The sequence below is a fragment of the Anopheles coustani genome, chromosome X (assembly GCF_943734705.1).
Source record: "Anopheles coustani chromosome X, idAnoCousDA_361_x.2, whole genome shotgun sequence".
Lineage (NCBI taxonomy): Eukaryota > Metazoa > Arthropoda > Insecta > Diptera > Culicidae > Anopheles > Anopheles coustani.
Window position 1 is genome coordinate 8,854,502 of NC_071290.1, and position 13,227 is coordinate 8,867,728.

The window sequence follows — 13,227 nt, forward strand, 5'->3', positions numbered from 1 at the left end:
GGACCGAGTGCGCAACCCTTCGCAAGGCCGATGGCTGCGAGCATGTGAAACCCTTTTTTTTTGCTTCCATTGCTTCGAAATGGTTTTGCTATTCCGTTTCGCCTCTGGAGCGCTCGCGCTAGCACGGGACACAGGTACGGGACAGTAAAGGGCATAAAACGGACGATTGAATGAGAATGCTTGCATTTTTATAGCCGTAGTACCTCTCGCCGCAACCGGTCCAGAAAGGCCTGCCAGCATGCCAATTGGCAATCCTGTTCTCTTCCACACTGGCCGTTGAATTGCTCGTCCATCACGCCATTTCGATGTGCGATCCTTCGGGGGAGTTCAGGTTGAGGTGCTATTTGATTTGCGAAAATAATTAAATTTTTGATTGCCCGTTATTCGATTTCAAAAGTAATGGATAGCTGTAAATATTGAACGTGAAGAATTTCTTTGCTGCCAAAATATCTATTGCTTTCTGTTTTCATTTTTAAACAAACTAGAAATCATGTAAACAAAAATAGGTTCGATTCGGTTTGACAGTTAAAACCCGTAGGGCAGCGAAAGGAACTCAAAGGACAGCGAACGAACACAGTTTGAGCCGTATAAACGGACGAGAGCCGCAGCACTTTACGACTGAGAGAGATGAAATGGGAGAAAGAGAGATGATCAGGTCAGGGTGCCCTTCCATCGAGTGGTTTAGAGATGATACCCGCTGCCGTGGGCCGAACAGCGGAGCGGTATGCACATGGTTGATAATACCTGCTTGTCAAAACACGGCCGTCGCAGACGTCAACACCGCCCGGAACAGACGCGAGCTAAAGGTAGGCCCTACCGCCAGCCGGACACGGGAGACAGTATCAAAATCATTAATTAATGTCCGATCGACATTTACAGCTGTTCCCTTTAACTCTCATCTGAGCACCGAAAGCATCTGATTTAGTCGGTAGGAAACAAAGCCGCGAAGTGTTCTAACTGGTACGCTGGTGCAAACATCGGGCATTCCATATTGCCAGCACACCGTGGCCACTGGTAGCCGCTTGCGAAGGAGTTTACTGATCCTGGACCCGGAAGCACATCAGAAGCGCACAAGCGATGAGCACAGCGACGGGCAACTGCAAGTGTTCCTACACGGTGGGACTGGTAGGACTGAGTGCGTTCGGCTTTCTCTTGTCCCTGTACACGTCCTACGTTGAGCTGCGTGCCGAACAAGATCGTTCCTATCAGGCCCTATGTGATATAAGCGAACGCATAAGCTGCACCAAAGTGTTTACCTCGAGGTAGGCGATACGCCCATATGCTACCAAGCTACGGAAGATATTGGAAGATTTTTAAAAAAATCCACACGCGTGTTATTTGGTATACCGCGTGACTATTGCAGAATGTGCAAAAGCATGTGCAGGCAAAAAAACAAAAAGTTACCAAGAAGAAAGAGAACAAGTTTTAAAACATACTGCTCCTGCTCAATGAGAGTAATTAAATTAATCTTTATTAGCCATCAAATCACGGTGAATGGCTGAAAACCTGATTGTTCGGTAAAAAGATACTCGTAAAAAATGTTATTAATTATCTGTTTGAATAGTAAAGAACTATAAGCTGGTTAAAAAAAATCGAACCCCATTGGAAAGCCATCGAGCAGGCGTAGCGATTGCAAAAATACAAAAAAAAGAAAACCCATAACCCTACATAAGTGCCATAAAACCGCACATAAAACGCCACAGCACAAAGCAGTGCAGTCAATACCCGGATAGCACCGAGCGTTTAGTTCTAGGAAGCTGTTTGTACCGGCGTGAAGAATCCGGTCGACAAGGTCGTATATCCAGTAGCCGGAGAAGGTCCTGCTGGCGAGATCTGCTCATGGGCGGGAATTTACATCTTTAATAGCCAGATGTTTTGTATGCCGCTGAAATGGGTCATCATATTTAACGACCTCTCCATGCTCGAGGTATATTTTTAGAACGTACTGTTTTGCCGACGCTTGACTTGTTGCCATTCCTCTTTACGTTCGGGTTGACTTTCGTACTAGCGGCGCGCGCGCTTTAAAACTATAAATTCCGTTTGACGTTTATGTCCCCGACCGCCCTGATATTTGCGGTGTTACCCTTTTGCTACTGGGATGCTTATTGATGCTCGCTACTGATGAAGTGCTAATACGGTTGGCGATATTATTAACTGTAGGGTTCGTTACGTAGGCGCGAGCCGATCGACGGTACCGCGCTACAGGTTGTGCAGGATGGATTTCGCAGTTCTCGCGATTGTTTAATTTTGCTTCGCTCCCACTTTCTTCTCCAGCTACGGCCGTGGCTTTGGCATCGCGGGCAAGGTGTTTGGCGAAGCGTCCGCCCTGAACGTGCCGAACGGATTTTACGGCATATTTTACTACTTCCTGGTGGCGGCGTGCAGCTTTAGCGACCACCTGCGCATCGCCCGGTTGAACAGCTACTTGATCCTGCTTTCGAACGGACTGTCGCTGTACTTGGCGTACCTGCTCTACTTCGTCCTGGAGGATCTGTGCATCGTGTGCGTCACCACCTACGCGGTTAATCTGATCAGTCTCATACTGGCGCTCCAGAAGATACAGGTACTGGTACGCGAGGAGCAGGTGATGCGAGCGATCAATGTAGCAAAAAAGATAAAGTAATGCGCAAAACCCGCTCAGACATGATGTTATTCACCGATCCGTAATCGTTTCTTAAGCACTTTGTTGTAAATTTGCGTTGATATATTTGTAGCTTAGAAACATTCCTTTGCAGTCAGATTGTCAGATAATTTAATTACACGTTAATATGTACTGCAGAACATTCCAGTAGCTCTTTTAAAGGTATGAAGGGATTGCGATTCCAATACCATCTCAGGATCCACCAAATTCTCTATGGCCAAAAATGTCGTACCGTACCCGTGTTGCAACGTTTACTCTGGCACAGTTTGTTCAATCTTACCATACTCGTTAACATGCCAAAAAGATGCGTTTATTCCGTTGTAAAGTGTTGTGGTTGTGACAAATAAAGATAAAATAAAACGTAAATCAATCGGTTCAGCGATTTTCCGTCCGTTGGTTAACGGTCCGCTCAAAAGATGCTTACAATCGAGAGTTCGCTCATTTCGCTCCAATTCGCCCGCTCGATTGCTCGCTCAAGAGAAATGACAGGTACAGCGTAGCTCTCAGCTGAGACGTGTCAACACGCGTAAACGTCAGATGTACCAGCTTACGCGCGTGTTGCTGCAGTGTTGGTATCGTATCTGGTCGTTCATTGAGGTTTGTGCGTCCCCCGGGGGATTTTCAGGATCACACCAAGCATGCAAGCAGCAGGATACATATTCCTTCCCAATAAAACCTTTCGCCGTCAAGAAACACGCATCCCTGTATCCTGGTAGGGTGCGCGCCTAGGTGGTTAAAAAGAAATTAAACGCCAAAGGCAACTCTTCCCCGCGTGTGCTGAGCGAAGGGAAGGAAGGGACCGTCTGCCCACATCATCTCGCTCACGGAACTGACAGTGTGAGATGTGGCGTAGCTCGATATGTGTACACGATTGCACTATCCTTCAACTGTGATCCGTCCTTCATGGCACGGCAATTTGATGATAGAAATTGCTGCGAAGTGTTTATTTAGTTTGAGTCAGTCCGTTTGAAGCCTTTCCCCTGCCCCAGGGGGAAAGATTTGTGTGTCGGTTGGTTCGCTCTAAATGTCTGCTGATTTCGTCAACGATACAAGTTTGCTGCCCTCGGTACCTGCCTTGCTACCCAGAAAAGGAGGGGATTGAGCGTTCACCTTCAAATCTGCTCGGACGAATATTTTTGTTGCGGGAAAGAAAAGATCCGTAACGCACGAGACCGTACGTAGTGACCGACTGGCCTGCTATCTGCCGTGGGCCTTTGCCACAAGAGAGCCACCACGACCACCGGGAACTTTGACGCTTGACGAAGGCCGCCACGATGGCAATGCTACTGAAACGACCCATCGGCTCGTTCGTGAACGGGCTGCGCAGCGCTAGAAGCGGCCGTTCGGGCAACGTACCCCTGCTCGGCAACGGGTATAATTCAGCCGGCCCCTCCAGCCAGCCGGGCGGCACCGGACCGGACGGTACGACAAGGCAAACGCTAACGATCGTATTCCTCTGCATCCTCTGGTACATGGTGTCCAGCAGCAACAACGTGATCGGCAAGATGATCCTGAGCGAATTTCCCTACCCGATGACGGTGACGATGATACAGCTGACCAGCATCACCGTGTACAGCGGGCCGTTCTTTAATCTCTGGGGCGTGCGGAAGTACGTGGACATCTCGTGGCGCTACTACTTCAAGTTCATCGTGCCCCTGGCGCTCGGCAAATTCCTGGCCTCGGTTACGTCACACATTTCTATCTGGAAGGTGCCGGTTTCGTACGCTCACACAGGTAAGACTGGTGGGGCATCTCCCCCTTCTTCTACACGACCCATTCGGCATCGTTCTGGTGGCACTTGACATTGAATAATCACTTCTTTGAATTACAAATTTGTTTATTCGACTGGTTATATCTAGCCACGCTTGTTTTCATTTCTTTCTACACACTCCCACTCTTTTCCCACGCCATTCATAATCCGCACAGGTTGGTTACATGTTATCGGAAGGTTACGAAGCGAGAAGGCTAATAAAAGAAAAAACGGTTGAAAGTGAAAGTGTTTACGGCACGTTAGAAGCGGTCGAGCGTAAAGCGCGAATTTTTAACGAACGAAGCAAACGAAAAGCAAACGTTTGTCGACGAGCAATAATATTTTGCTCGCTTGTTGTCCGAATGATGGATATTCTGAGTGACAATCAACCAGTATTCTCCTGCCTGCCCATCAATCAACGCTAGTCAACGAAAACTACTATCAAACATAGCATAGAAAACTTACTAACGGTGCTACAACCGTTCATAATCGCTGCATTAAGAAACTACAAACCCGTTTTGGATCCGAATTTCGGAATAACGTTCTAAAACTGTCATTATTCTTTTCCTCTTGTAGTGAAAGCGACGATGCCCCTGTTTACCGTCATCCTGTCTCGGATTATTCTGCGCGAGCGGCAAACGAAACCCGTCTACCTGTCGCTCGTGCCGATCATTGTCGGTGTCGGTATCGCGACGCTGACGGAACTGTCGTTCGATGTGGTCGGCCTGATCAGTGCCCTCATCGCGACGATGGGCTTCTCGCTGCAGAACATCTTCTCCAAGAAGGTGCTGAAGGAAACGGGCGTCCACCATCTGCGGCTGCTGCACATTCTGGGCCGGCTGGCGCTCTTCATGTTTCTGCCCGTGTGGATCTACGTCGATCTGTTCAACGTGATGAAGCATCCAGCCATCGTAAGTGGTTAACCGTTCGGGTCGTCGAACTTGAACTTTGCCGCCAACTAATGCGTTCGTTCTGTTTTAACAACTTTGCAGACGACCGGCGACTATCGGGTAATTGCGCTGTTGTTCACCGATGGCGTGCTGAACTGGCTGCAGAATATCCTCGCGTTCAGCGTCCTGTCACTCGTGACACCACTGACGTACGCGGTGGCCAGCGCCAGCAAGCGCATCTTCGTCATCGCGATCTCGCTGTTCGTGCTCGGCAATCCGGTTACGTGGCTCAACGTGCTCGGCATGCTGGTGGCCATCCTGGGCGTGCTGTGCTACAACCGGGCGAAGTACTTTGCACGCCGCAGCGAAACGTTGCTCCCGTATGCGAAGGCGGGTGGGCAGGCTGAGGGCAATGGTGGCATTTCCGTCGGTACCACCAACGTGTCCGCTGCCACCGGCTCCGGCACCGCCAGCCGCTACAACCAGTATCAGTACACACCGCTGCACGCCACCATCTCAAGTTCCGGTCCGACGGATAATGTCCTGATGACGAACGGCACCGCCATGCTTTTGCCCGTGATCGGAGGCGTCGGTATGACTTCCACGATGGGTGCACCGTCCGCGGGAGGTACCCCCGCTCCCTCCGTGGCAGGTACTGCCAGCGGCAACGGAAAGCTACAGTTTGTATAAATGGCTCAATTGGACTGATGACCGGTATCCGGATGGCTATCCGCGGAAGCACGAGCGGATGGTGGCGGCGAACATAATTTATTTTTAGTTGAACACAAAAACGTCGCCACCGGTCCGGTAGATAAGTAGACGATACTAATTTAACGAGCCCGTCTTAAGGCGATAGGAAAGAATGTATCGAAAGGTGCTGCGTGCAGTTGACTACCGTTCTATTTTGTTAAGACCTTTATGTTCTAGTAATTGTGCACTGTTGATGACGTTTTTGTGCGGATACTAAGACACTGCTGGGCACCAGTATAGATAGACCGATTTAATTGTATTTCTAACGATAGGAGCTAGCGAGCGCTAGAGTAAAAGCATAGCGAATGTTAAAACACAATAGGAAACATGGCGATGCGCAAGTAAGGGACATTTTCGTTTGTTGATAAGCAGCAACCCCGATGAGACGGGTCAGGCAGTATTTTTTTTTTATTACTATTTCGCTTTTTCCGTTACATACGCTTAGTTATGATTTAAAAATTAAAAAACCCTCTGGCGTACAAGCGTTTGCTGGACGCAGCGACAGCGGTTACAAGCGTGCAATGTGTAATGTTATCCCTTAAAGCACTCCCAGCCTCGTCCCAATTTGGCGCAATAATGCAAGTGTACATAGAATTAGGACGTGTAAAGTGACGTGTTTCGAACCGGCCGGCGTGTGCTCTTTTTGCGGTTTTTTTTTTGTACATAAATGATTAGTAAAAATATGGTGAGGTGGTTCGTTTCCGAAGGATGATCGTGCTTTATCCTTTCCCATGCGAACGGGTGTAAAGTATTTCAATCTAAACACTGAAACGGGTGACAGCAGCCTCTAAAATAGGGCCGTGTAAAATAATGATCGGATATAAACGCGCCCCAAACCACAACGTATCATCGCCTTTCGGCCGGAAAACTAGCTCCCCTTCAATGACGCTTTTGATAACGCTATTGTTTTTTTTTTTTTATTTACCATTTGTTAAACAAACTGATCGTAGATATCCTAACAGTGTCTTCGTTTATGTTCGTTGTACCCTACCGTTGTTTGTATCCAAATCGACTCGAGCCGCTCGGGATGTAACAAGTAATAAAACAATTTGCAATAATAGTCCTTATTGAATAGATCTGTTCGGTTAGCGACTCGTATCGCTATTCTGTATGGTTCTGTAGTATGTATAAAGTGTGTTTTCGTTCGTGGGACTTGGGTTATTTTCTGCGCTAGTCACAATAATAGAAAAAAGATGAGTTCAGCCTGAGGTGACCAAAAGAAGCCCCCTTGTAGTTCTACCGGAGCGTTGCAATACTTTATCTATTTGCCTTATTGTCGACACCAATGATACCGCTTTCTATGTACAGCTAGATAAACACCACCCTACCAAAAAAAAACCCCTGGCCTTGTCGCAGGAAAATACTCAACTCATCGTGCGGAAGATAAGGCATGTCCGCTATTGCATGACGCTGCTATTGGAGTAGCGAGGCAGAGAAGATCTGACGCATGATCTGAGGTAGCTGGTCGAGATCCATGCAGACGAACGCCTTCCCGGCAGCCATGGTTTCCGTTATGACGCGCGCCTCATCGCCCAGGCTGCCGATGAACACGACGTACGCCTGAACACGCGGGGCCTGCTTTGTGAGGGCGGCATTTAGCGCCCGTGGCGTGATGCCGTAGCGTGCCAGGTTGGCGTCGCTCAGCACCACCACGATCGCCTCGTCGCAGTCCTCGCGTGCCAGCTCGTCCACCGCTCGCTCGGTGGCGGCGAGCGTATGGTCGCCGCTCCAGCAGAACTGCGCGTGCGCGTGCATCATCTTGAGCGTCTCGAGCCGGCGCTTCGCGTCCCGGGGCGGTGCGTTTTCGCTCACGAAGGGCACCGCGACCGCCTCGCCGCTGTGGCCCACCACATCGTACCGGATCTTGCTCTCGAAGCCGTCGAACGCTTCCATCACCATCGTGGTCGCCTCGAGCTGACGGTCGAGCCGACCGTCGTAGCCGTTGAACCGATACATCGAGCCGGACACGTCCACCAGCAACCGGAGACGCTTGGGCTTCTGCTGTGGGGCACCCGGTTCCGGCTCCTGCTCGGCGCGCTGCTTGTAGATCGCCCGCTCGCCCGTCAGCCCCTCCACCAGCTTGGTATCGTCGAGCTCGCCCGCCGTTCGATGTTTCTGCCATTGGCGTTCGCGGGCTCGTGCTTGCAGGGCCTACCGGAATAAAAAGGAAAAGCATAAATCATTTGCGTGTTGAGGATGGTATAAGCAGAACTGTTTACTACAATATGTGAATAATTTTTAAGATGAATATAGGATTCCTTAGCACAATTCAACGAGTACGAGGGAAAGTACACTCAAATTAGTCAGTGTATATAACCGTTGACTTCAATTCTGATACCTGAATGCGCGAGATAGAAGTTAATTTCCACGATTTTGCAAAACTAGATTTAGGCAAATGTTCATGATACCAACCAACTAACAAAACTACCCTAACCTTTATCAAATGTATGTTTTGAATTCTGTTTCCTGATAACTAACGCATTACCAATGAGGTAACGTCGATCCCTTAATGAGGGACAACTTTGACAACACTATGATCGGGTCGAAATGATCTGACCCTGCATCACTTCATTTGATGAATGAACCATTCGCTAGAATAAGCGTTACCGGTGCAAGTAACATGTTCGTGGAGTGTATATGACTTCGGAAAGAGGATTGGGGCTAATGTACCTGCAAAGTGATCCGGAGCTGCTGCACCTGCCGCCGTACCGGTTCCGAGTACTGCTCGTACACCTTGTGCTCGTACTCGCTCATGCGGATTTCACGCAGCTTCTCCTCGAACGCGCGCCGGTTCATCTCGCGCGCCGCCCGCTTCACCTCCTCCGGCACGCTGTCCTTTTCCGCGTCCGACAGCTGGTGCACCTTGTGGCCGGCATCGAGCCGGTACGGGCCACCCTTGCCGCCCAGGCCGGCGGTATCGCGCCCGCCGGTTCCGCCGGCCCATGTGTTGCCGCCGACGTGCGGATCGTTGTTCGGATCGACCCGGCCGTGCTTCGGTCCGGCCACGTCCTTGCCGCTCTTGCTGCGGATCGTCATCTGTAGCTCGCGCTGGCGGCGCAGGTTCGCCACCGCCTCCACGCCCTCGGCGTACGGGCCGATCGGGAGGCCGTGCTTGAGCAGCACCGCCGTCACCTGGTCGAGCGTTTCCGGCGCGTAGCGATCGTAGTCGAGCACGTTGCCGATCAGCTCGGCCAGCGGGTCATCCGGGAAGCGCTCCAGGTGGCGCACGATCGCGACCACCTCGCGCGTCGAGTACGGGTAGTGCAGCGTGCCGGCGTCGGCCATGTCGCGCAGCTCGGCGAATGCGTCCACCAGCTGGCGGATGGTGGCCATCGGTACGCGCGGCCCATACTGCCGAAGCAGAAACTGCTCCGACTCGGGCGACGGGTTGTCGACGGCGTGGCACGCGAATAGGTCACCGAGCGCGGCGAAGAAATCATTGCCGAGGAAGGGAAATCCAGGCCGGTTGGCGAGCACAATCAACCGGAAGTCCGGATGGGTCGGTATGAAGCCGTCCGCCGCCGATTCATCCAGTGCCGTCCCCGGGGCGGAGGACGCGGGTGGGCAGATTTTGCGCCCATCCGACAGCAGCATCTCGCCGTTCTCGACCAGCGTCTTGAGGATGCAGGTGACGTGGATGGGCGCCTTGTCCGCCTCGTCCACCACCAGCACGTGGCCGGCCTTGACCGCTTTCACCAGCGGCGAGTCCTCGTACTGGATGCGTCCGTCGCGCACCGTCGCCTGCAGCGTCAGCGACTGCACCGTCGTGTCACGGTGCAGCTGAATGTACTCGCGCGGACGGTTCATCAGCTGCAGCAGCCGGTCGACGATCTTGTTCTTGCCCACGCCCTGGTTGCCCACCAGCAGCAGGTGCTCGCCGAGCAGGAAGTCCTGCAGCAGACGCTCCATCAGCCGCAAATGCTGTGGCACGTCGTAGAACACAATGTCCGGCACCTTGCTCACCGCCTCGGTGCGGTAGCGTGCCACACTCGTGCTGCCGATGCGCAGCGTATCGTCCTTCAGCTCGATCTCCACCGGGCGCCTGGCTCCGTCGGTTGCCTCCCGATGGCCACCCGCGTCCATGCAGCGACGCATCGCCGATTCCAGCACGCCACGCGCCACACTCGGCATGAACTTGCTCATGAAGGTTGCGTGCACGATTTCCCCGGCCGACAGCTGGCCACCACCGTCGCCGTACTGCTTGAGGCGACGAGCAATCCGTAGCAGCTGACGGGTGGAAAGATTGGCCGCGAGGGCCTGCTGCACGTCGTCGGAGGACGCGCGGAGGTGCTGCGCAAGGCGTAGGATCTGCTCCATCGTGGCATCGAGCGGTCCGTACAGGGCATCGAGCACGCGCCGTTCTTCCGCCTCGCTCAGACCGCGCACCTCGTGGAACAGGAATAGGCTGAGCGTTTCAGCGCTGATCCACGAGCCAGCACCACCGGGCGTGCCGACCGTTCCGGCACCGCGCTGGTGAGGTTCGGCCAAAGCAACGATACGGAACCCGGGATGGATGCGCAACAGCCCTCTGCCGGCTAGATCCACGTCGGGCTGGTTCGCCTGCAACCGATCGAAACGCTCGTGCGCCATCAGACGTCGGCCATCGTACAGTTGCAGCTCGCGGTCGTGCACCAGCCGGTGCAGTATGGCCAAGGTGCTGTGGTGCAACCGATGCACACCGTCGAGCACAATCGCGTGCCCCTGAAGGGCGGCCATTAGCAACGGAGAGTCCTGCCACACGGTGTCTCCGTTGAGGCGCGTCGTGCGCTTCTGCAGCAGATCACGCGCCGTCATGTCCTGATAGAGCACCATCGTTTCCATCCGCTGGCCATCGAGTGCAGCACAAAGCTGCTCGGCCAGGATGGTCTTACCACAACCCTTCGGGCCCACCAGACACACATCCGCCACCGCCACCGTCTGCAGCAGCTCCGCCAGCATGCCATTCTGGTAGCTCGTTGGAACGTACGGTTGGCGTTTGGTGGCGCTTAAGCTCGGCTTACCTTGCGCGAGCCGGAATTGAGCCACGGTGCCATCCTGCGCCTGCCGCAGCTGCACCTCAAGCTCGTTTCGGTGCGCAGGCGATACACCGACGCTCTGGATTTCTCGCTGTGGCACCACCGCCTCCCGGTCGATCGCTAGCGACTCCATTAGACTGTGCACGAGCGATATACCTTCCTTCTCCAGGAACGCCCGGTACGGGTAGAGCCGGCCGAGCAACTCCGCCTCCCCGAGCGTACCATTGTTCCGCAGCAGCAGCCCCACGTACCGCAGGTTGTCGATGGGAAAGTCCGGCAGGGGCGACGAGGCCGACTGGATGCCGAAACCGAACGACACCAGCTTCGTTAGCACCTCCGGTCGGCCGGATCCGTTGGCGAGTGCTTTCGCCTCGGTCAGCACCTCGATGTACGGTAGATCGGCGATGTCGCGCGCCTGAAACCGGGACCTAAGGGGTGGATCGAGCGGTGAACCGCGGTACCGGGGCACCGGTAGACCGAGCGCGATCACGCGAAACTTTTCCGACACACGCACCAAACCCCACTGTGCGAGCTGAGCACGATCGTAGCGCTGGGAGGGAAGAAATATTCATTAGCTCCACACACTAAATATCATGAGTTCGAAGCCGAACCAGTTCTACTTTGCTCTTAACACTAGAATACATTGCTTTGAAATTTTGTCCACATGCTTTTTAGCGGTCTCTTGACAGCTTGTTAACAAATGCTTTAACTTCAACGATAACTTAAAAAAGGGGAAGGCAAAAAAGGATTCAAAAATGACGAAGTGAAAAAAAGCAGTCGAGCCTGATCAAGTTAACTCTCGATAGCTTTTTTTTGTTATGAAAAACTGTTCGGCAGTTAAAATGTTAAAAATTCAAATTGCGTAGCGGTTAAAAAACCACTGTTTGCATTCTACTGTTCACGTAATCAAACATTGCTAAGAACTTCATGCATGGAGTTTGTGAGTTTCGCATCGTAGAACATGTTCGACCTCGATGGTATGAATGCGATTCATTCGCCACACCACACGAGCAGCTAACCTCCAGCAGGGCGTCGTAGTTTTTCGCCGCTATCAGAAACCGTCCATCCTCGAGGTGCATCTCGCGGTTCTCGAGCAGGTTATTCAGTATCGGCAGCACGTTCCGTTCTGTCTTCTCTACGCCTTCGATCAGCAGGATACGCCCCTCCGTTGCAGCACGAACCGCGCTCTGGTTGTGGTACGTCGCCGTACCGTCGAGTATTTCGCGCCGCTGCTTCAAGTCGCTCTCGGTCGTGTCGCGGTTCAGCAGGATGTACTCGACCTCCCGGCGCGTCAGCTCCGAGTACTGCATGACGATGCGTCGACGCAAGCTGCCCGGTCTGCCGAGCAGTATCATATCCTGGCCGAGGTTTTCTTTCTGCAGCATCCAGCGCAGATGGTGCAGCCGGGTTTGGGACAGCTGCGCTTCGCCATCCTCGCTCACGTGCACTGAAAAACGGAAAAGTAAAAGAAACATGAGATAAGGCGGAGGCTCGGCTTATAGAACGACACTCTCCTAAAACCAGCTCTTACCGTAACCGGTCGGTACCAGCTCGGGGTTCAGCGGTACGTGAATCTCTTTCTCAACGTCGTCGATCTGGATCGTGCCGGCAACGGTACTAACGGATTTGTTGCTACAGTTGCGCTTGAAGAGCACCCCGGTGGCAGCATCACTGGCACTGGCTGGCTGTTGGTGTGCCAAGATGCGTTTGAGCACATTGATTCGCCGTACGGTTTGCACGTTTCGTTGCATGGCGGGAATCAGCAACCAGGGGCACTATCACCAGGTGCAACGCACTTTCTGCCAATTGAACCACTCCACTGATAAGGGGTCAAAGTCTCTTCACACTGATTAACCAACGGCGCTCATGTTTCGCGGACGGAGATGAGCGATGTGGAACGTACGAACGGCTGTTTTAGCAGCTGATTTTGACAGTTTGCTTGGTGCGAATGTTTACCAAACAGAAGGAGATGTCCAAACAGTTTTTTTTTGTGTTTTCGAGACTTCCGCTAAGCACAACCATCTGTAGAGTCTAGCTTGTTTATATTGCGATTTAATCCTTAAGGTAGGAGAATAAATAAATTAATGTTTTTTTCAATTTTTCTTGGCTTCGTTGCTTTTGGCAAAACACATTGACTTGCAGGCACTGTAGCTGCTTATACCAGTATGGCAGGTGTTTCAC

At 52.4% G+C, this 13,227-nt stretch overlaps 3 protein-coding genes across 3 annotated transcripts; 2 read left to right on the forward strand and 1 right to left on the reverse strand.

Annotated features, from left to right (window-relative positions):
- Nucleotides 1–712: 712 nt before the first annotated feature.
- On the forward strand, nucleotides 713–3,004 carry LOC131269043 (vitamin K epoxide reductase complex subunit 1-like protein 1). The gene is made up of 3 exons (XM_058271356.1): nucleotides 713–806; nucleotides 880–1,262; nucleotides 2,275–3,004. The coding sequence occupies exons 2-3, from the start codon at nucleotides 1,078–1,080 to the stop codon at nucleotides 2,621–2,623; spliced, it is 534 nt and encodes a 177-aa protein (XP_058127339.1). The 5' UTR covers nucleotides 713–806; nucleotides 880–1,077; the 3' UTR covers nucleotides 2,624–3,004.
- A 225-nt stretch (nucleotides 3,005–3,229) lies between these two features.
- LOC131268705 (solute carrier family 35 member E1 homolog) lies at nucleotides 3,230–7,091 on the forward strand. The gene is made up of 3 exons (XM_058270962.1): nucleotides 3,230–4,375; nucleotides 4,968–5,302; nucleotides 5,384–7,091. The coding sequence occupies exons 1-3, from the start codon at nucleotides 3,916–3,918 to the stop codon at nucleotides 5,969–5,971; spliced, it is 1,383 nt and encodes a 460-aa protein (XP_058126945.1). The 5' UTR covers nucleotides 3,230–3,915; the 3' UTR covers nucleotides 5,972–7,091.
- LOC131268704 (von Willebrand factor A domain-containing protein 8) lies at nucleotides 6,881–12,826 on the reverse strand. Its single transcript, XM_058270961.1, has 4 exons — nucleotides 12,578–12,826; nucleotides 12,066–12,493; nucleotides 8,702–11,596; nucleotides 6,881–8,182 (listed from the first exon to the last, which is right to left on the reverse strand). Exons 1-4 carry the CDS (start codon nucleotides 12,795–12,797, stop codon nucleotides 7,445–7,447), a joined length of 4,281 nt encoding a protein of 1,426 aa, XP_058126944.1. The 5' UTR covers nucleotides 12,798–12,826; the 3' UTR covers nucleotides 6,881–7,444.
- Between the last annotated feature and the right edge of the window lie 401 nt (nucleotides 12,827–13,227).

What these genes read in the sequence shown, in the direction of transcription:
- LOC131269043 (XM_058271356.1), top strand. Translation starts at nt 1,078, where the DNA reads ATGAGCACAGCGACGGGCAACTGCAAGTGTTCCTACACGGTGGGACTG. An exon ending in ACCAAAGTGTTTACCTCGAG is followed by an intron (nt 1,263 to 2,274) that starts GTAGGCGATACG and finishes TTTCTTCTCCAG; the next exon opens with CTACGGCCGTGGCTTTGGCA.
- LOC131268704 (XM_058270961.1), bottom strand. Translation starts at nt 12,797, where the DNA reads ATGCAACGAAACGTGCAAACCGTACGGCGAATCAATGTGCTCAAACGC. An exon ending in GCTGGTACCGACCGGTTACG is followed by an intron (nt 12,494 to 12,577) that starts GTAAGAGCTGGT and finishes TCCGTTTTTCAG; the next exon opens with TGCACGTGAGCGAGGATGGC. An exon ending in AGCTCCGGATCACTTTGCAG is followed by an intron (nt 8,183 to 8,701) that starts GTACATTAGCCC and finishes TTATTCCGGTAG; the next exon opens with GCCCTGCAAGCACGAGCCCG.
- LOC131268705 (XM_058270962.1), top strand. Translation starts at nt 3,916, where the DNA reads ATGGCAATGCTACTGAAACGACCCATCGGCTCGTTCGTGAACGGGCTG. An exon ending in GGTTTCGTACGCTCACACAG is followed by an intron (nt 4,376 to 4,967) that starts GTAAGACTGGTG and finishes TTCCTCTTGTAG; the next exon opens with TGAAAGCGACGATGCCCCTG. An exon ending in TGATGAAGCATCCAGCCATC is followed by an intron (nt 5,303 to 5,383) that starts GTAAGTGGTTAA and finishes ACAACTTTGCAG; the next exon opens with ACGACCGGCGACTATCGGGT.